The 21,882-nt window shown below is 43.0% G+C and overlaps 1 protein-coding gene across 4 annotated transcripts in view; it reads left to right on the top strand.

The window, feature by feature from the left end:
- Positions 1-21,882, top strand: part of aplp2 (amyloid beta (A4) precursor-like protein 2) — a 94,011-nt gene that overhangs the window by 43,430 nt on the left and 28,699 nt on the right. For 3 of the 4 annotated variants that reach the window (XM_030067683.1, XM_030067684.1, XM_030067685.1), the window contains exons 2-7: positions 2,119-2,292; positions 4,547-4,676; positions 14,148-14,260; positions 17,266-17,489; positions 17,794-17,993; positions 18,995-19,162. In XM_030067683.1, the coding sequence (XP_029923543.1) occupies positions 2,119-2,292; positions 4,547-4,676; positions 14,148-14,260; positions 17,266-17,489; positions 17,794-17,993; positions 18,995-19,162 (1,009 nt within the window). The remainder of the gene's footprint in view (positions 1-2,118; positions 2,293-4,546; positions 4,677-14,147; positions 14,261-17,265; positions 17,490-17,793; positions 17,994-18,994; positions 19,163-21,882) is intronic. The other variant, XM_030067686.1, reaches the window with a different exon arrangement.

Here is a 21,882-nt window from a genome sequence, read left to right on the forward strand (position 1 = left end):
ATGTAAATTACTTATCAAACAGACCTAACAATTCAGCTACCAATGAATCAGCAGTAGTATGCATTTGATAACATAGATTGAAAAATAAGCCGAAGTGATACCTCTTCTCTGAATAGACAAGCTAAGCCAGTGTGCTGCTTTTAGCCAGTGAAAATAGAGTGAAGTGGCACTTCTTCGCTTTGTTTCACAATCTATGTCAGTGCGCTGCTGTAGCCTGGAAAGGGGGGTAAAATAATGCTATTAAAAACAACAATCCTAATTTCTTTACTCACTGTTCTATTTCCACTACAGTCCATCAAAGTAGCTTTACAAGAACTAGAAACTCAAAATAAGCTCTAAAACTACAGGAAATACCTTGAATAATCCAACTACATCAAACTATTCTTCAAAAAACATATTTATTGTTGTGTCAACAAAAAACAAAGCAAGATATGGCATCAAATAGTGACATACAGTATATGTTTGAGCTGTACACTGTCCCTTTGAGATCAAATAAGAAAATGAAATGAAACTATGCCACAAAATAATGCAGTTTAAAATGCAAAAAATAGATATCTATCTAGAGACAAACTCAAAATATCAGTAAAATATGAACTATTTCTGACATTAATATCCTGACAGACTTTTTGAAAGAATAAAAAGCTCAGTATTTGCTCCTCCTGTGGTCTGTCCTCTCTCTCCCTCACTGTCCTGCACTCGCTTCAGCTTGTAAACAGTCATTAGCTATTAGCTTAAACAGTGAGCTGAAAGAGGCAGGTTTTGGACCAAGCAGGGAAAAAATATCGCTTTTCATATTACAACCTTGTGCTTGGTGAACAAGTGGTGTGATAAATGACTCACTGGCTTTCACCTGAGGAGGTTTTCTTGCTAGTTCTCATCAGGCTGCTGCCTCTCAGGCTGACGGACTGACTGAAAGTTACCGAGCTGCCGCTCTGCCGGCAGCAGGATGCGGACCAAACCACTGTGAGGCATGGGGGAGGTCATAACTTTTAAACACTTAAAAACACACTATTTTACATTTATAATTAGCACCGCTTGCATTGCACTTTCATTGAATATTACTATATTATTCAAAATTTATGGATGGAGGGGTCTAGTAGTAAGTAACGGCAAGTTTGACACTTCTTCTTCATTGGTTGTCCTGCAATTTGATTGGATGGATACTGTTGGATCAAACAACGTGGAACTAATTTGATTGGATGTTGTGCCGACAGCACACACGAACACAAACACACAGACGCACACATATACACAGAGGAAGATAGAGCGTTCCTTAATAACATACTTTTTAATCTTTGTGTTTTGGGGAAAGTAGGGAGTCTTTCCAAGTCAAAAGGCTCAAGTCCAAGTGAAGTCACAAGTCCTTGATGTTAAAGTCCAAGTCGAATTGCAAGTCTCTTTACATTTTGTCAAGTCGAGTCTAAAGTCATCAAATTTATGACTCGAGTCTGACTCGAGTCCAAGTCATGTGACTCGAGTCCACACCTCTGGTGTGATGTGTCCAGGATCAGAGTCATCAGTGTTTACCATCAGGAGTAAATGAGCCTCTTCTTGTGAGCCGAGTTTTGCCCCATGAGGCCCGGAGAGGCAGAGCTCCGCCTCCGACGGCGATGTGCCGCTTTGTGAGGCGTGACGGGCCGGAGCGCTCTCTCTCTCTCCCTGAGTCTGCCTCTCTCTCTCTCCCTGAGTCTGCCTCTCTTTCTCTCTCTCTCTCTGTCTTCAGCCTCTCAGTGGGCGCTGGAGCAAAGATGAGTAAAACCTCGCTCACAGAAATCCAATCAAAGCCCTACTCGTCTAACCACCGAGCTAACCAAACACTGCGGCGCTGCGGCCTGGAACCGCATTCAGTCTGTTCCTGTGTGAGCGAGCCCCTCTGCTCTGATGCCGCTCCATCACCTCCTTTACAGCTGCCAGCCCACCACCACCGCACAGCTTTAAAACAAGGTCTCTCTGCTCGGTGACGGGCCTCTGCACCAGGCTCCTAACAGAGTTTATACAAAAAGCCAGGTGCTCGACCGTGTCTCAGGTCTGACTGCATGTTAGAAACGCTCCTCGCTTTTATGGGTTCTGTAATGATCGAGTGCATTAACCTCCATTTCTCTCTGTCTTTCCCACCAGGCGCTGGCAGCCAACGCAGGCACAGGGTTTGCCGTGGCCGAGCCGCAGGTGGCCATGTTCTGCGGAAAGCTCAACATGCACGTCAACATCCAGACCGGCCGCTGGGAGCCCGACCCGTCCGGCACCAAGAGCTGCGTGGGGACCAAAGAAGGCGTGCTGCAGTACTGCCAGGAGGTGAGTGACCCACATGAGCTGAATATGCCATTTATGACTCAGAGTGGAAGTAATGGGAATTTGATATAAAGGTATGAGCAAATAAAGCGGGTTATTTGGGGGCTTTTATTGTGAAATGGGCGTGCGTTGTGATATGGGGAATTGGCTAACAAGCGAGGACGTGTTCATGATGATTCTGACATCTTCACTCGCATTAACTCACTGCTAATTCCATTTCTCCAAACATTAAGAGGCTGCTCGTGTAACTATCATGGTTTATTATACAGTTTTGAATAAATAAATAAATGAATAAATAAATTCAGGGGTGTATACATTCACCTGTCACCTGTCACCTGAAACCTGCGGAGGCCTGTACCTGCAGCTGGATTTGGGCTTAGCGAGCTAACCTCAGGCTTAACCCTGCTGGCTTTTCTGTGCTATAAAGGTGGTTTACTTTTGATCGGGGTACGTTGCCGTGGTAACATACGCTGAACACCTAACGTGCTCCGGAGCAGGTGAAGTTCAGGATTATGAAGGACGAAATGTAAGAACCGCCCACCTTATTAACATACGACACAGAAATACAGAAATAAATGTAGGAATAAATAAATAAATGTAGAAATAAAAGAAGGAATAAATAAATGACTAAATGTAGAAATAAATAAAAGTATAAATAAATAAATGTAAAAAGTATAATAAATAAATGTAAAAATAAATATATCAATAAATATATAAATAAATAAATGTAGAAATACACAAATAAATAAATAAATGCATGAATAAAAACAGAAATAAATAAATAAATACATGTAGAAATATTTATTAATTTAATTATTTATGCATTTATATATTTATATGCGTACTTATTTATTTAATTATTTATTTATTGTTTTGTCATTTTTCGTCCTACATACAGGATAAGAGCTCAGCAGGTAGAAAAGCCCAACCTACTGACCAATCAGCTCTCTTGGAAAATGGCCCGCCCAACATGTACATGTACATATACTACATGTGTAACATATAGTCAGCGTACTGAGCACTTTGAAGTATGTTTTTATAATTAGTTTCTATTTGCTCCCACGTTCTTTTTGCTCCACTGCGGCTGCATCTGAAATAATAATAATCAATCAATCAATCAATCAAATTTTATTTATATAGCACCTTTCAAACAAATGCATGATATTCAAGGTGCTTTACATCTTGATCGACAAATAAGCATAAAATAAGAAGTGAAAGGACAAGGAGACCGATGCACACACCCGATATAATATGGTTAATTAAAAAAAAAAAAAAAGGCTGAAATCACATGCCATAACCACAAATTTCATAAACACATAAATTTATTGAACACACAAATGTCACAGTAGTCAGATCTACTCGTGCCGTCATGGTGGGGGAGTCAGATTATAATCCCACCAATTTACGCATTGACACAGTCGGCGATTTTTTTCCCAGCATTCCTTGCAGCTTCAACTGTGTTGCTTTTTGCCCGGATGATGGATTTATATTCCTCGTATTTATTTTAGAATTCTCATTAAGACCTTACCCTACCCGGGCCACACTGGGCCAGCCCGAGGCTCTACCCCACCCTGCTAATTAGCCGAACTTTAGGCCCAACAGCCTGATAAAGCCCGAAAAAAAAAGAAAGGAGAGGAAAAAAAAAAAAAAGATCGCCAAATTCGCCATTATTTAACAGCGCCGGCGGCTCAAATTCTTGTAGCAGTGAGAGAACGGACATAATAGTTGGCGAAAGGCAGCTTCACCACAGAACCAGAACCCGAAGCCCGACCCTACCCGACCAATTCACATACATTTTAAGCCCGAAAATGTCGGGTAGGTTCGGGTTCGGGCAGAATTTGAGAACTCTAATTTATTTCAGATTGTTGTCTGCTCCTCCGTCGTAAAGTATGCAGCTCGGGTGGATTTTTCCATGTCTGCGATTGGTCGTATGCAGCAAACTCCGCCCTTTTTATGTGAGCGAGCACAGATCTGGATTGGAAAAGCCTGGGTTCAGTTAGCGAGGTGATAACCGGCTTTATGGTACCGAACATCAGGAGTGCGGATGTCTGGTTAAGTGAAGCCAGATAATTAAGAGAAAGCCCGGGGATGATAATCCAGCTGCATGGGACAGGCCTATGAAGGAAATCCTAATCTCAGTGTAACTTTAACCTGTGTAATATGATAAATTACCGATAAATGACCGTTGTCTCGATTGTACCCTGGACGTAAAAGTGGCATCACCGTGTTTTCCCACACGATCTGTTTCCTCCTGCAGATGTACCCCGAGCTCCAAATCACAAACGTGGTCGAAGCCAATCAGCCAATCAGGATCGAGAACTGGTGCAAGAAGGAGAAGAAGGTGTGCAAAGGGCACGCCCACATCGTGGTGCCTTACAAGTGTTTAGGTAAGGCCGCGCGCCGATGGCTCGCTCGGGGGGCGGGCTAAAAAACATTTCAGCCAACACAACATGTCGGGTGTTTCCCAGCGTCCTACATCTCCTAAATTAGCCACAGAGAAAGAGGAGATTATGATATAGCTTAGCCACAGGCAGAGGTGACATGGAGCAATATTGGAGTCTGCCTCAGTTGACTAATCCTAGCCTTGAGCCGCAGATTGAGCAGATCCAGGCTGGATGGGAGCTAATGTCTCTCAGAACGGATGGCTAAAGGGGAAAAGCTATTATTGTTGGGGGAGGCTTGTCGAGCAATAAAGCACAATCTTATTTCCCCCCTCGGACAGTGGCCATAAACTCACACAGACACACAGGGTCAGCGAGAGGGAGGTCTGTGTTATTACTCCCCATCTCTGCGCTGTCACACACACTCCCGCTCTCCCACAGTGTCACTGTAATCAGCAGTGGCAACATGGCTATATTCTGCTTTATTAAATGTCAGATGGAGCCTCTAACTTTTTCAGAGCGCATGTCTGTGTTGCCCCCCCTGACTTACAGAAATACAGTGTGCCGCCGCCGCCGCCTTCGAGGCTCGGGGTTGCGGTCGTTGAGAAATGGAGGTTTGAAACAAGGCCGTTCTTTCCTCGTCCGCCGATCTCGTGAAAGAAAAACCATCCTCCTCCACGCTGGAGACGCTTCCCGCCACCCTCCCTCCGCCCCGAAGCCTCTTGCTGATTGAGTTGTGCCGTTTTACAGGATGAAAAAGCCATTAGCAGTAGCATTGGACTGTGAAATGGGCTACCATTCAAGAGCATTTTTGGCAAAGGGAGAGAGGAGGCTTTTGGGAAATTCATGGGACAGCAAACACCACAACTGGAGTGGCCTCTCAGCGGCTGAGACAGGAATACAGATGAGAGGCGCACAGGCAGAATCAGCCCGACTCTCCACATCCCCCAGCTTCCTCTCAGCTTGCAGCGCTGCTGTAGTGCTCAGTGGGCTCTGCATGTTTATTCAGTCCAAATCGGACTCCAGCACGGTGTCAAACGCAAGGCAGCTTCCTATTTAGGCGGCGTTTCCAGGTAGGAAGGCTGTAGGAGTGTCTCATTCAGGTACATGGGAAACTTCCTTTGGCTGATTTTGAAGGAAGCATGCTGGGATTCCTGAGGCGGACTGGAAAGGCAACAATGGCTGGCAGCGTGTCAGCCAAGAAGTACAAGAAGAGCGAAATTTGTTTGTCTGAAGTCTGTTTAAATTAATGATGATCGGAATCCCTTCTACAAGAAAAAGTTTCCCCAGATTCAAACTTAACTCACTGAAAAATAACACGTCTGACATTTCCCAGACATTTTTGTGAAAATCAGAATCACGTCGGCTCATTTCAGCCCAGTGAGTTATTTCTGGAAAACCACTGATGTTATGTTTTCCTGATCAGACAGAGCATCCTGATTTAGGTCCTGCTTTAGGAATTAATATTAACTGAACACCATTCGCTTTCCATGGGCGCTGCTTACACTTAGCTAGCCACACAGTAACTAACACTACACTGAATTACAAGGGGCTTTAGGGGAGAGTGGGGTAAGTAGTGCCAATTTTTACTTAAAGTGCCTTTAAAGCGAGGGGATTACAGTAATGCCTCCAACTAAAATATGCACATATAGTTTAGGATGTTGTGCATCCCTGGGAACAATCACTTTGGATCTTATATAAACTGTTTGAGAAATATAGCTTTCGAAAAAAAAGTGGTTTTGTGGCACAACTTGCCCCCGGTGCGGGGTAAATTGTGCCATTAGAGAGAATACACTGGGGTAAATTGTGCCATTGATAACTGAAGTAAAACAGATCATTTTAATCTCACAAATGATAATGCTATATAAAAGCAAAACAAATTCAATACAAAATTATTTATTTAACATTTATTTATTATTTTAACAAGATCACAGGCCACTTTTCTATAACAAGGCCTAGCACCACATGAACACATACCCAGAACAAAATAAAAATTCCAAAATGAGCACCTGCAAATCATCTTCATCTGAATATGAATAGTTTTAGTGATCAAAGGTAAGAAGACAATGTACAATAACAATAAAATACAATAAAGTAATATATAGTATATAATCACATGTTGTGCCACTGGTACAACTTACCCCAGGCCCTTTCAAATTACCCCAAGCCCACCATTTTGAAAAAAATGCATCCCCCAGCTGTTTTGAGCTAACATCATGCTAACTGTATAGACTCATGGTGTAGCTTACTAAAGTACTAAAACCTGTGTGAACTGTTTTCAAAGTTTTCTATAATTGTTCAAACACAGCAATCAAAAAACCTTGATCATAGAAATTTTACTTTGGAGGGCAAAAAAAATTTTTTTGAACTGAAATGTGCTTACCTCTCAAACCATGTGTCTCCCTTCTTTGCAGGATGAGTGAAATGGATGCCTCTTCAAAAATATGTGGTCACATGACCAACTTCTTCTATGGTTTTCTAGATAACAGGGGTGGCACTACTTGGCCCTTGGCACAAATTACCCCACTCTCCCCTACTGGAAACCATCATGACATTTTCTTGTCAGATTGTCTAAATTCATGTATTCATTTTAGATAAAACAGGTTCCTAATAGACCACCAAAGTGATTTGTAGCTTCTGTTTCCATCATTATGCCAGAAGAATGGGAAAGTGCATTGAGGCACAAAATTACTGGTCTGAAGCTGATGTTGACTCTTTGATTTGATGTGTTTGCATTGAAACATGGATGTTTTTATTTGTTGACAACATGGTGTAGAACAAGTTTTAATCCGGGAAACAAAAAAAAGCAAAATTGCAGCATTAGCTAGCTCAGCATTACATGAGCTGACACCGACGTCAGCGTCTCAGAACGTGGCTCCATCGTAGTTTGATAGCAAATATACATTTAAAAATAGATGAATTTGATAACGCATTCAGCAAATCCAGGCTTCCTCATCTTCTCAGTGTCACCATTTGTTATATTTAAAGGACAAAATTATTGGAGAATGAAGTGCACAATTAGTCCAGTAATTTTAGGCCAAAATTGGGGTCAACCTAGGACAAACTGCAAGAGAAGCAAACTCAACTGATTTTGGATCCTCAGTTTGTCCTGAGTGAGGGGAAAAAGTCCCAAGGAATCCCATTGGTGGAAAGTTCACTGTTATATAGTAACCTTTTAATTCACTGTTATATAATAACCTTTTAATTCACTGTTATATAGTAACCTTTTAATTCAAGGTTACTATATATATAGTAACCTTTTAATTCACTGTTTAAATGTTTCTTCTGGCATTTATTCCTTATATTCCTTATTAGCGCATATCAAATCAGATAATGTGTGATATGCATGTGTAAACAGAATAATTCAAAGAACTTGTAATTGACTTTTTTTCTTGTCTTTGTGTGTGTAATCAACTTGTGAATTTTTATAGTGATATCTGAAAGTAAAATGTTGAACCCCTTTCCCCTGTGTGTTAAAAACAGTGTTTTTTGGTAATATGTGGTCATAAATAGGTGATTTTCAAAACTTTCCACCAATGGGATTCCTTGGGACTTTTTTCCCCCTCACTCAGGACAAACTGAGGAGACAGAATCAGTTGAGTTTGCTTCTCTTGCAATTTGTCCGAGGTTTTTTCATAAAATGACTGGACTAAATTCGTTTTTGCCACAGACAAAAACAGTGGAGGGCCTGGATGTTCCCTGGAAGCCCTTTAAAGTCCTTTAAGCGAGCTGGCCTACCTTTCTCGTGTGACCAGGCCCCTGTCCTCTTTTGTCTTCCACCTTCTTCCATCAATAACACAGACCTCTCATTATGATTCAGCAACAGCGCTGTGACTGCCATTTCATTTAAAAAATCCCATTACCTCCTCAGGCATAATTAAATAGGCTTATTGCCTGTTCTTGCACATTTTTGTCATCATTGTTAAAGGTCTTCTGTGCCTGCACGCTCGCGGCCCATCAGATTACAAGCTCTGCTCTGCCATTCTGCTGGGCTGCAAATGAGGAGATTGAACAGAGGGAGCGGATGAGACAGATGGGGAAGGAGAGATAAACATAAAGTGTTGGCAAGAAGGAGGCTATTGAGGGAGTTAGTGGTTAATTATGTAATGGAGCATGTTAGGGGCTTAATTGGAGGGCTCAGATCATATGCTACAAGCCATAGCGCGACTCTGCCACCTCATCGCACCTCACCTCCCTCACTCCATCATTTCCATGCACCCCTTTCATATCGAGTGCAGTTGACAAATGACAAGAGCCATTGAATTATTCATTATTTGTGGTATTCACATAATGTTCCCGAGAATGGGACATCTGAGGATCTGCCTTTATACGCGTCGGTGTACAGTAATTACAGTCGAATCAAAAGGAAATGAATCAGAGCAAAGGGAGGTGAGCTGTAGCTCGGGGGATATGATTAAAAGGGTCAGACCTGCGTCCATGTCAAGTTAATAGGTTTATATGAATTATGCAAGCGCTAAGGAAGGAGCTCAGTGAGAGAGAATGAGAGAGAGATGGAGATGGGTTATAGCATATGCATCTCTGCAGGGCCACCGAGCCACAGTCCCTCCACGTTCCTCTCCTCCACGTTCCTCTCTGCAGATGAATGTGACTTTTGTTCCCTGGCTCTCTAATCCCTGCAGCACGACGTCTTTGTCAAACAGCAAAGGATTATTTCAGATTTTTTTTTTTTTTTTTTTTAATTATTATTATGTCTCAAGTGGGGAGGACGGCAGCAGATGTGTGAACGGGGTGTGGGTTAATGTGCACGGCCGGCTGTCTGTTACACAACGTTTAAAATAAAATAAGGGGCAGTTCATTTGGACAACATGCACTGCAGTAGGATGTTGGTGGAAAAAAAAAAAAAAAAAAAAAAGCTTCCGGCTAGATACAGGCTGAAAAGGGCAAGTGGAAAGGCAAATTCATGTTGCATTTTGATGTTTAATGTTTGAATTTCTTTCACTTCCCTCGCATCTTCGCAGTGCCCATTGTCAGGGGTTACATTTACATTTACAGCGGATGCGATGTGGCGAAGCGCTGCTTTTTCAAGATTCAAGATTCAAGAGTCTTTATTGTCATTATGTAGAACATAACGAAATTTTGCAGACACTCCCGGCTTCAAAACACACATAAATAGCAAACATAAGTACCAGTCCCAGTTCTGCCACTTGGTCTCATGGGTTCACACTAACCCTGAACCTCCGGCGGAGTGTGTTGTCCCTCAGGTTTTAGGTTATTCCCTTCTATTGTTTAAATTGTAGTATTTTTCTACATTCCTTGTTTATAATGTTTATATTGCTCTTTGGTACTTATTATCTGTTTATACTGTTTATAGTGTAAATTATGCTTCATATCTTGCTATCCACTTTGCTGCTGTAATACGTGAAATTTCCCCGCCGTGGGACTAATAAAGGAATATCTTATCTTATCTTATCAAACATAAATACAAACCCGCACATAAATAACAAACATTGAGGAATAAAAAAAAGGAAATAAATAGAAGAGTGAGGTAGTCAATAAAGTGAATAAAAGTGCAGCTTTAGTGCCAGTCCAGTCTGATGGTCAGCAGGTGTGTGTGTATATGAGAAGGTGAGTGTGTGAGTATGTGGCTGCATGTGTGGAGAAAAGAGTGACGAGTCCCATTTGTGTTGGGCTTTGAGCTCCTTTTTCCCTTCATGTGGATGCGGGACGCTTTTTGAGGATAGCCGAGATTTAATAAAGGCGATGGTGTTTAATTTTCTACGACATGACACATCACTTGCCGCCCCCTGTTGATGAAGCCTGCTGATAAAGTCAAGGGCAGGACATGCGGTGATAACATCTAATGCCATCAGAGGGCGCCGTGTCTCGAGGTGGGCTGATGTGATCACGGATGCAGAACGAGGCTCGTGTCAGAGGGCTCCTCCTCTCTGCTGATGGCGGAACCTCACCGCGGTCTCCAAACCGTTTTGGGAAAATGTGCGTGTTATTTGCTGTGGAGGTGAACGTGATCAGGGGTGGCGTATATGGGGGAAAAGTTAGGACAATTCCAAGGGCCCTTGCCTGACAGGGGCCCCCAAAAAATAGGTAAAAACTAATATAAAATGATTAAACCATCATTGAGTAAATACATTTTTTTCATGGGGCCCAAAATTCCTGGCAGCGCCCCTGAACGTGATACACGGGACGCGTCATTTTCAAGTGTTTGTCACATGAAGAACGTGGATGATGATTCATTCCACGTCCACCGGGGAAAACAAATCTCCATCTCCCCAACACTGCAAAAAGTCAAAATCTTCCCAAGAATATTTGTCTTATTTCAAGTAAAAATGTCTTATTTCTAGTCAAAATATCTCATTACACTTAAAATAAGACATGATCAGCTCAGAAATTACTCGTCTTTAGACAATTTTGTTTCAAGTGAAAATCTACTTGAAACGAGTGAAAATTAGCTTGAAACAAGAAAAAAACTTTGCCAAAGGAACAAGCAAATTTTTACTTGTGACACAAGTGAACAAGTAAAAATTTGCTTGTTCCATTGGCAGAATTTGTTTCTTGTTTCAAGCAAATTTTAACTTGAAACAAGAGACAATTGTCTAAAAACAAGTTACTTCTGAGGTGATCATGTCTTATTTTAAGTGTAATGAGATATTTTGACTAGAAATAAGACATTTTTGACTTGAAATAAGACAAATAATCTTGGTAAGATTTTGACTTTTTGCAGTGAAGGAGTTTAGTCTGTATTACCAAACAAGTTCAAACGAGTGAAAAAATATTCCAGCAGAGTGAGATAATCCCACTTGCTTTCCAGAATTTTCCTGTCATGTTCTTGATACCAGTCGGCTGATCTCGTCCTTGTTTCAGCAGATTTATACTTGTTTCCAAGAAAAAAAAAAAATGAAACAAGTGGGATTATCTCACCCCACTAGTGCATTTTTTTTCACTTGTGTCAAAAAAAAGAAGTTTTTACAATGACATGACATAAATCTGAAACTAAATGACTTAAGATGGATATTTTCTGCCTTGTGAATTCTGTGAAGGTCGGGCCAGTAAAACAGTTTGATGAAGGTCAGGGTTCAGCGTTTTGCTGGAAATGAAAAAACTTCACTCGCACGTTGAAAGCCGAGCTCCACACTGAGCCCAGACGTCGAGGGCAGACGAGCTGCTTCAGCATCAAGCTCCTGCCTTTTTCTCGTCCTGTCTCCTCCTCGTGTAATCCTTTCCTTGTGGCGGGGAATTGTAATTCTCTTATTTGCATTTTAAGCCGCCGTGCTGATTTCACACAGTTTCATGAGGCCGGCCTTCCTTTTGGGAAAGCCTTCGACAAGCAGCCAAACAGCGACTGGACACTTAGTTGGATTGACTGCCCTCCAGTAGGTATTGCTGGAGAAGGGTGTGTATCTTTACACACACACACACACACACACACACAGGCCGATGGTTCAGCCACTCCACGGGCTCAGGCAGCGTCCGGGGCTGCAAAATGGGTGTCTGATAGACGGAAGGTTAAAGGAAAGAAAGATGAATAGAGTAGAGTAGGTGGAGAGGAGGTCATAGAGAAAGAGGAGTGTATATATACGCTCCCTCACACACACACACACACACACACACACACACACACACACACACACAGGCGCACCTATACACACGGTGCTGCAGTGCTTGCGAGGCACAGCTGCTCTCCAAACAGCGCCATCCATCACCCATTGCAGTGTGACTGCGCACACCGTCTGCTCACAACCCAACCAGCCTGTGTGTGTGTGTGTGTGTGTGTGTGTGTGTGTGTGTGTGTGTGTGAGACAGAAAGAGGCACAGGGAGAAAAGAAGAGTGAGTGAATGAGTGAGGGGGAATGAGTCAGAGAGCTGTAGGACATGGAGTTGAGCTGAGGGTTACTGCGGGTCGGCGTGCGATGCTTTTCCTTGAGTTTCTCTCTCTCTCTCTCTCTCTCTCTCTCTCTCTCTCTCTCTCTCTCTCTCTCTCTCTCTGCGAGTCTGAAGAGAAGTTTGAGGAAGAGGAGCAGGCTCAAAGCGGAGGGGGGTGGGGGAGGTGCTGCGGAGGGGTGTTGCTGTACCTCCTGGGCGGAGATGAGAAGCAGCTGCTGGGTCCTTTGCTATTTCCAGCTCTTCTCTTCCTCTCCTACCCTCTCATTTTCCAAAACACTGCTTTTCCAGCCGCACTCCCCGGCCGCTGATGTGAAGGGCTCCTGCAGCTCCGCCTCGGCCCGGGGCCGCGGCACGCCGCTAAATGAGCAGTTCAGACGACATCCCAGCCCTCCTCGTGAAACCTCGAGACCCTCATTGTGTGTTTTCAGTCCGCCCCTTCCTGAACTGTTGTGATCTGAGCGTGGACTCAGCCCTCATCCATCCTTTCCTCCCATTTGTCTCCCTCTCTCTCTCTCCCTCTGCCTGCACTGCAAAAACACAAAATCTTACCAAGATTATTTGTCTTATTTCAAGTCAAAAATGTCTTATTTCTAGTCAAAATATCTCATTCCACTTAAAATAAGACATGATCACCTCAGAAGTAACTTGTTTTTAGACAATTGTCTCTTGTTTCAAGTAAAAATTCACTTGAAACAAGTGAAAATTTGCTTGTTTCATTGGCAAAATTTGCCAGTGGAAAAAGTGAAAATTCACTTGAAATAAGTGAAAATTTCCTAGAAACAAGAAACAAATTTTGCCAATGAAACAAGCAAATTTTCACTTGTTTCAAGCGAATTTTCACTTGAAACAAGAGACAATTGTCTAAAAACAAGTTACTTCTGAGGTGATCATGTCTTATTTTAAGTGGAATGAGATATTTTTACTAGAAATAAGACATTTTTGACTTGAAATAAGACAAATAATCTTGGTAAGATTTGGACTTTTTGCAGTGTGGCTGTGCTGACAGTATTTCTACCTGAGCGCCTCGTCCCTCTGCAGGTGTGTCACCTGTCCCTGTTCCCTTTACTCTTCCTCATGACCCTCCTGCTCCAGATGCTTCCGCCCGCCCGGTCCTCGACCTCGCGGGAGTTTCGCGAGACATCTTTGTCTTTTGATTTCCCAGATCTGCTTCCTGTCAGCTTGTCCTATGAATAAAACATCCCAGAAATTGAATTCATCAAGCAAATGATACCATTCAGTCCCAGGGAGAGTGTGTGTGCCACCGTGTGAAACCTGATTTTCTCCCCCTGCCATTTGGATTGCAGAGTTTTAGATGAAACAAAAAAAAAAAAAAAAAAAGGATGAGTCCCTTTTGGCTCCAGGTGCATGGACAGATGTTGAAGTGTCAAATGCCCTTTCTGTTATATCCCCATAATGAAATGCAAAGGACCAGGCAACTATGAATTATTGAATTATGCCTCTTTTCATTTGCCTCATCTGCTATTTTTTTTTTTTTTTGGTCACAGTGAGAGGTTCATAGTCTCTGACCCCGGTGTTGTGATGCGTTCAGGGGTGAATTTGACACAAGGATGGCGGCGTGACTAACAGGCCGCCGGGTCATGTGATTTGTCGTTCCAGTGGGCGAGTTTGTGAGCGACGTGCTCCTGGTCCCAGAGAAGTGCAAGTTCTTCCACAAGGAGCGCATGGACCTGTGCGTCAGCCACCAGCAGTGGCACGGCGTGGCCAAGGAGGTGAGGCGGGGGCTCCTGCAGGGGAAACAGTGGGCGGCTGTGTCTCACGGGTAACCCTATCCCGGAGATAGCACAGCGTTGGAAAGACTCAAACGCAGAAGGGATAATTTGTCCTTCAGGAATAGGGAGGATTTAGTTTCAGCTTTAATCTTTAATCCAAAGTAACCAACTTTTTTGTGCCCTCTTCCTCTCACTCTCCTGCACTGCAAAAAGTCCAAATCTTACCAAGATTATTTGTCTTATTTCAAGTCAAAATGTCTTATTTCTAGTCAAAATATCTCATTACACTTAAAATAAGACATGATCACCTCAGAAATAAACAAATTTTGCCAATGGAACAAGCAAATTTTTACTTGTTCACTTGTGTCACAAGTAAAAATTTGCTTGTTCCATTGGCAAAATTTGCTTCTTGTTTCAAGCTAATTTTCAATCGTTTCAAGTAAATTTTCACTTGAAACGAGTGAAAATTGTCTAAAAACAAGTTATTTCTGAGCTGATCATGTCTTATTTTAAGTGTAATGAGATATTTTGACTTGAAATAAGACAAATAATCTTGGTAAGATTTGGACTTTTTGCAGTGTGTTGGCTCCCACTCTCCCTCTTTCTCTTTTTTTCCCTTCCCTCCCTTATTCATTTTTCCTCTCCACCTGTCTCTGGGAGTCTCACAGCCTCTGTGATCACAGGCTGACTGGGAGCCCTCACATTTCAGCCGCTAATCAGATTAGTGTTGTGGCTGTAATGCAGCTAATCCCCCCGGGCAGCTCCAGAGTCCAGCCCGCGGGGGCCGCTCTCAGCCCGACACAGGAAGAGCAGCTCTCCAGGCCCGTTTACCTTCTGCTCCGCTCGCTCCGGGCCCCGTGGCCTCCTAACGAGTCGCATATCGATATCAGCGCCTGGATCCCAGTGGCATCTGCCGCCTCAGATACTGTGGCATCCACAAACTCAAACGGTCTCCAGTCGAGCAAACATTTGTTACAGCCAGGCAGGAATAAATCTGACCACTGGGAAAATCTGAGTAGGAGAATCACATTAAGAAACTTAACCACCAAGCTGCCACTGAGATGCTCATATAAAATACTCTTTTTTTTTTTTTTTTTTACTATTTTATTGCAGGTTTTCATATCGTCCGTAATTGCTTTCATCAATTATATCATTCATCCTGCTACATTTATACATTTTTACAATGCACTTACAAAACAAAACAAAAATAGGAGGAAAAAAAAGACAATAAAATAAAAAGTACTACATGGAAATGACAACTACAGGTGCGAGACAAATACACAGACAAATACTTTTAAAAGAAAAGAAAAATACTCTTAACAGAGTAGAGTAATGAGTTTGACGCAGGGCATTGTTTGGAAGGATCGTTTGTGTTCAGGTAAAGGACAACTCCATCTCACCCAATGTCCCAATGTCCCACAGAAGCCCCCGAGGGTCATATGATTAAAAAAATAAATAAAAAAAATCAAATAAATCCCTGTGCAAATCTGTACTTTGTGTGAAAATCACAGTGTACATGCACTGAAGTGTACAAAGCACAAATGCTGTTATGTAACATGAGCATTAAATCTATCCTTAAATCTAGATATGTTCACTTTCCTAAATATGAGGCTGCAGATTCTGTAATACAGAGAGCAGCTGATGAATTTGTGCATAGCGATTTGTAAACCGAGAGGAGAGATTTACAAATGGATTTTTTTTTCCAGTAAAGATGTTGACCAAGGCTTTCTTGTGGTAGAAAATGAGAAAGCCTTTAGTAATGTGGTTAATGCATAGCAGAGGTTTATTTTTTCCCATCATGTGACCAAAGGGGACAGAACTTATTCCGTTTGCACAGGAAGTGAGCAAAACTAGCCAGAGAGCTACTTACAGCACTGATTTGTAAATGGGCTGCATTAACGATGAGGACTCAGATGTCTTTTTTAGAAGCAATACATTAACATGCCGTAGAACGAAAAACAGCGCCAACTGTGGATTACCATAAGCTTTATACTTTAGGTAGTGCGAGGCGCCTGTGGTTATATAACATACTTTATGATGAAGCGTTGCCATCATGTGCACTGCACAGGACTGTCTGCCCTATCACAGATTATTCTGGTGCCATTTCTCAAGGTCAGAGGCGATTCTAGAGGCTGCTGGGGCCCTAAGCAAAAATTCCCAGGGGTCCTTCCGACCAGCGTTCATCACCATTATATAAAAACTAAAAAAATACTCTGACACCAACGAAAAATGTATGAAATAAAAACTTTTTTTTTATTCCAAGTGTTCAAATACCATACCTTACATATTAGAATGAAATAACATGAAAACCTTGTAATTTTGAAAATATAAAGTATGTGAAAATATAAATGTAAAGATAATAAAAAACAAAATAAATAACTAAATAACAACCAGGTTGTGACATTATAAGGCTCGTGCTCATCAGCACTGGTTCAGATTCTGCCTCGGCGAGTGCAAACACCTCGGCTAAATTTTCCTTCAGCTTAATTTCCACCTTGCAGAACGATGACTCAGCATCTCACAGGTAAACGTGAGGCGGGGCCCCTTTCGGGAGGTTTCCTACTAACGTGTCATTGCAAATGGCCCGTTGTTGTTTAAGGGGCAGGGGGGATGAGGTCACTGCGGCGAATACATTTTTGAGACATTTCGGTAAAAAACAGCCCTCAGGCCCCGAGTCTCGCGGGCCCCTTATCGGCTCGGGGCCCCAAGCAGGTCCCTGTCTTGCCTGTTGACGAGCTGCACGTCTGGCTCAGGTGACCGAGGGGCCAAAGGTCAAAGTGTTGGTGTAGTTCTTTAACTGGGATAAATAGAGGTTAAGCAAATATTTCCTTGTCTGAGCTCAAGTTAATAGTTAATAGCACCAAGTGAGGCATAGTAACCCCCACCCCCCCCCCACACACACACACACACACACACACCCCCCTCCCTCTCTGGTCATGTGCTTGGGTCCGGTGGCATCATCACTCATTCACCTGTGTTCTGTTCTGTGTGGCTGCTCCTGTCAGGCTTGTGCCAAGAGCTCCATGGTGCTGCACAGCTACGGCATGCTGCTGCCCTGCGGCATCGACAAGTTCCACGGCACCGAGTACGTGTGCTGCCCCGCCTCCCGCGCCGGGGACTCCGCCCCCCCCGCCCCGCCCTCGCAGGAGGACGAGGAGGAGGAGGAGGAGGAGGAGGACGAGGAGATCGACGAGGCCGATCTGGACGACGAGGAGACCGTAGAGGACAGGTAAACTTTTGATGGCAGTGGGAGGGCGGGCGCGTTCGGTTTATGGGCCGGCGGTGGGGCGGGGTGCGTGCGTGCTCGCGTGGCGATGCGTCTCTTTGATAGATTGGGCGCGTAATATCTGCTCTCTGGTGAAGGGCACATATTACTGGCCATCTGGATGAATTAAAGTGTCGTGACATTGACCTATGGCAGCTGCTCTGCCCGCTTTGATAAATCGCCCTCTCTTCCTGGCATCCGCCGCTTCGCTCAATCACCTCCACCTCTCCACCCCCGTCCCCCCCCCCCCCCTCCCCGCCTCCATCAGCGAGACGCCAGCTGATGAACAGCCCACCCAGAAGGAGGAGCCCGCGGACGAGGACGAAGACGAGGAGGACGAAGACGAGGAGGAGTACCATTACGTGTACGAGGACGAGGAGGCCGACAAGGAGGACGAGGACGACAGGAGAGAGAGCGGCAGGACGTCCGAGAGCCAAGACGAGGACAAGGCTCTGCAGGAAGTGAAAGGTGTGCGGCGATATGTTTTAAATTACAGTAATGTTCCCCTCTCTCTCTCTCTCTCTCTCTCTCTCTCTCTCTCTCTCTTTGTCTCTGTCTTGCTCTCTCTGCCTACCCGAATACAGTCAGACCTTTTAAACTTCTAAACTATTCACTGCAAAACGTCAAAATCTTACCAAGATTATTTGTTTTATTTCAAGTAAAAAATGTCTTATTTCTAGTCAAAATATCTCATTACACTTAAAATAAGACATGATCACCTCAGAAGTAACTTGTTTTTAGACAATTTTCACTTGTTTCAAGTGAAAATTTACTTGACACAAGTGAAAATTTGCTTGAAACAAGAAACAAATTCTGCCAATGGAACAAGCAAATTTTTACTTGTTCACTTGTGTCACAAGTAAAAATTTGCTTGTTCCATTGGCAGAATTTGTTTCTTGTTTCAAGCAAATTTTCACTTGAAACAAGTGAAAATTGCCTAAAAACAAGTTACTTCTGAGGTGATCATGTCTTATTTTAAGTGTAATGAGATATTTTTGACTTGATATAAGACAAATAATCTTGGTAAGATTTGGACTTTTTGCAGTGTAGACAGTTATGCTTCCATTTCTCCTGTCAGCCAGACTGTAATTACAGAAGTGTGTGCATCAACAAATATCCTCCTTTTCAAGCTCCTTTTCATGATGTACTGTTTTATCAGAGCACACACACGATTCACTCTGCCTCATGTGCTGCCAAAATGCTGGTGACTCCTTTTAAATCATCATCAGTTTGTAAAAAATATAGCAGTCAATCCTGCCGTGTGTATCTGTGTAATCATAACCATACTTTGCAGTCCATATTACCTTTGAATGCCTCCAGTTGTGCTTCACCAGTGAGCAGTGTCTCTGACAGCAGGGCCTTTTAAGCTGCTGCTGTTTAGCTGTCTGAGTGTTTGAGAGGTGGGGCTGGGATTTAGTGCTGCCCCCTAGTGGCCGGATGACCTAACACCCACGCTGTCCTCCTGGCAGCGGTGTGCACCCTGGAGGCGGAGACCGGCCCCTGCCGCGCCTCCATGCCCCGCTGGCATTTCGACATGAGCCAGAGGAAGTGTGTGCGCTTCATATACGGGGGCTGCGCCGGCAACCGCAACAATTTCGACTCTGAGGAGTACTGCATGGCCGTGTGCAAGCGCCTGAGTAAGTCTGACGCGACAGAGGCCAGCCTGACAACACACACTCTCTCTCTCCCTCTCTCTCTCTCTCCCTCTCTCTCTCTCTCTCGGCCTCGGCCACAGACACACATTAAGGATAATGCAGATTTAGTCTCGTAGGCTGTCACTGACTTGCATCCAGCCCACCTGCTTCACATTCCTCAGCATCACAGCTCTCACTCCTCATGTCACCCCAGCTGCTGTTATAGTGTCACTTCCAGCGCCGCCCTGCTGCACACACTCAGCATCATCATCCTCACACAGGCACTTTAAAGCTCACTGAGGATAAATAACATCCCTATGTCATGATTACTGTCATGTTATATTGTGTGACTTGTGATAGCATACTTCTATTTTGGTTTTAGTCAGTACACAGATTGTAACTGTTATACTTTTTAACGTAAACAAAATTAGGCATTAAAAAAAAAATTTAAAGGAACAGTTCACCCAAAACACAAATTGTATAAATATATTCTCCCACTTAAGCCTGGCCCCTCATGAGGTTGGTTCCCATCCAAATGAATTGAAATTTTTTGAGCGAATTTTGTCAAAATGCGCTAAAGAAAATGCGAATTGATGCCTGTTTCCATTAGTTTTGTTTTGCGATTATTGAGAGGAGAGTGCGCCGTGAGATGATGTCATCAGACAGCGTCTGTGTGTCGACTGAACAACAACAAACACTCAGCTGACACTCAACAGCTGATCAGGGACAGATTCCTGCTGAACTTGTCGGCTCTTGGGAGAAGTCTGCTTACTATTTTGGCAGCGCTGACTTCGTACCGAACCATCCTAAATAAGGAATAAGAGACTAATAATAATAATAATAATAACTAATAATAAGACTGTAGCGTAGAAGTGTGACGTGGTATCCGTTCCAGTCATCGTTTATTCGCAAAACCTGTTTCCGCAGCAAAAAGTCGCTTTTTCTTTTATCGATATGCTGAGAAATCCACCCCCTCCAAGCGTCAAAACTTTTTTGTGAATTTTCGGCCGTTTTTCGAATTTCTGGCGTTTCCATCCAAGTTTTTTTTTCGCAATTTCTGAAAATGCGAATAAAAATAGGTGGATGGAAACCCAGCTCGTGTCAGACCTGTCTTCACACTTTGTTTTGGGACTGTACCAGTGCTGAAGAAAGATCTGGCCGAACCCATTATCATTCGGCTGCTCATGGAAGAAAAAAAAAAAAAAAAAAAAAACCTCTGGCCTCTTTGTATTTCTTTAAACCAATCACCAACTGTCTTGGGCGATGCCGAGCCCAAGATGCAGCGAGGGTGTCCTTACAAAATTCATGTCTGGGGTTAGCGGACTGAGAGGAAAATGGTAACTGAAATAGTGGCCCAAAGGCAGGGCGGTGGATCCGTAGCCTCTCTGTGATCGAGGGAAGCTCCAGAGTGCAGAGATCCTCCCTGTCTGCACTGCAAAAACTCAAAATCTTACCAAGATTATTTGTCTTATTTCAAGTCAAAAATGTCTTATTTCTAGTCAAAATATCTCATTACACTTAAAATAAGACATGATCACCTCAGAAGTAACTTGTTTTTAGACAATTGTCTCTTGTTTCAAGTGAAAATTCACTTGAAACAAGTGAAAATTTGCTTGTTTCATTGGCAAAATTTGCCAGTGGAAAAAGTGAAAATTCACTTGAAATAAGTGAAAATTAGCTAGAAACAAGAAACAAATTTTGCCAATGAAACAAGCAAATTTTCACTTGAAACAAGAGACAATTGTCTAAAAACAAGTTACTTCTGAGGTGATCATGTCTTATTTTAAGTGTAATGAGATATTTTGACTAGGAATGAGACATTTTTGACTTGAAATAAGACAAATAATCTTGGTAAGAGTTTGAGTTTTTGCAGTGTGACTTCATCCCAGTGCAGTCAGACTGGATGGGTTTTGTTTAGCGGACCTCAAACCATCAAAAATGTATGAAAAATGTGTTATGCTAATTTGTTGACACTAATTCTTCCTGCTTTTCCACAAAACAACACCCATCCAGCCCCAGTGTGCTGAGGTGAAGGGAGACGTAAAATCAGAAGGCGCCTGAGTGGATAGACTGCACTGGGAGAAATTATTTTGGGTGAACTGCTCCTTTATATCAGATTTAAAAATTGCAAAAAAAAAAAAATGCGTGTCAAAACATGTTATTATATGGGTAATTATGGTGTCATTATTTCAAGCTGTTACTTCACTATTCTTTTTGTTATGTTTTAATTTAATGTTCACTCATAGCAAACCGGCTTCCCCTGGTCTGTCTGTCTGCCTGCCCGTGTGTGTGTGTGTGTGTGTGTGTGTGTGTGTGTGTGTGTGTGTGTGCACTCCTGCCTTTTTGTTCCTGCTCCTGTCTCTCTGTCAGCAACCTGTCTGTCTGCTCACAGAGGCACTGCCATGACTTTTGCTAGAAACCCACCACCAGCACACAGCAGCAAGCACCATTTTTTTTTGTTTTTTTTTTCACATTATGACGGATCACCATTCATCAGCACAGCCATAGGTCACAGCCATAACTGCATTGTATGTTTTTTTCCCCCTTTTCCTCCATTCCAGAAATGAAATTAAGATTTTTTAGAGCCGATCCTGCTCAGAGTAGAAAATGCGCCCTTATCTCGCCTGCTCGTGCACAAATCCGCTCGTTTTTTGTTTTTTTTTGTTGTTTTTTTTGATGGTGGGGTGAAGTGATGAGGTCTGTTCCTGTTTGGGAGAGCGGAG

The sequence above is a fragment of the Myripristis murdjan genome, chromosome 13, assembly GCF_902150065.1.
Source record: "Myripristis murdjan chromosome 13, fMyrMur1.1, whole genome shotgun sequence".
NCBI lineage: Eukaryota > Metazoa > Chordata > Actinopteri > Holocentriformes > Holocentridae > Myripristis > Myripristis murdjan.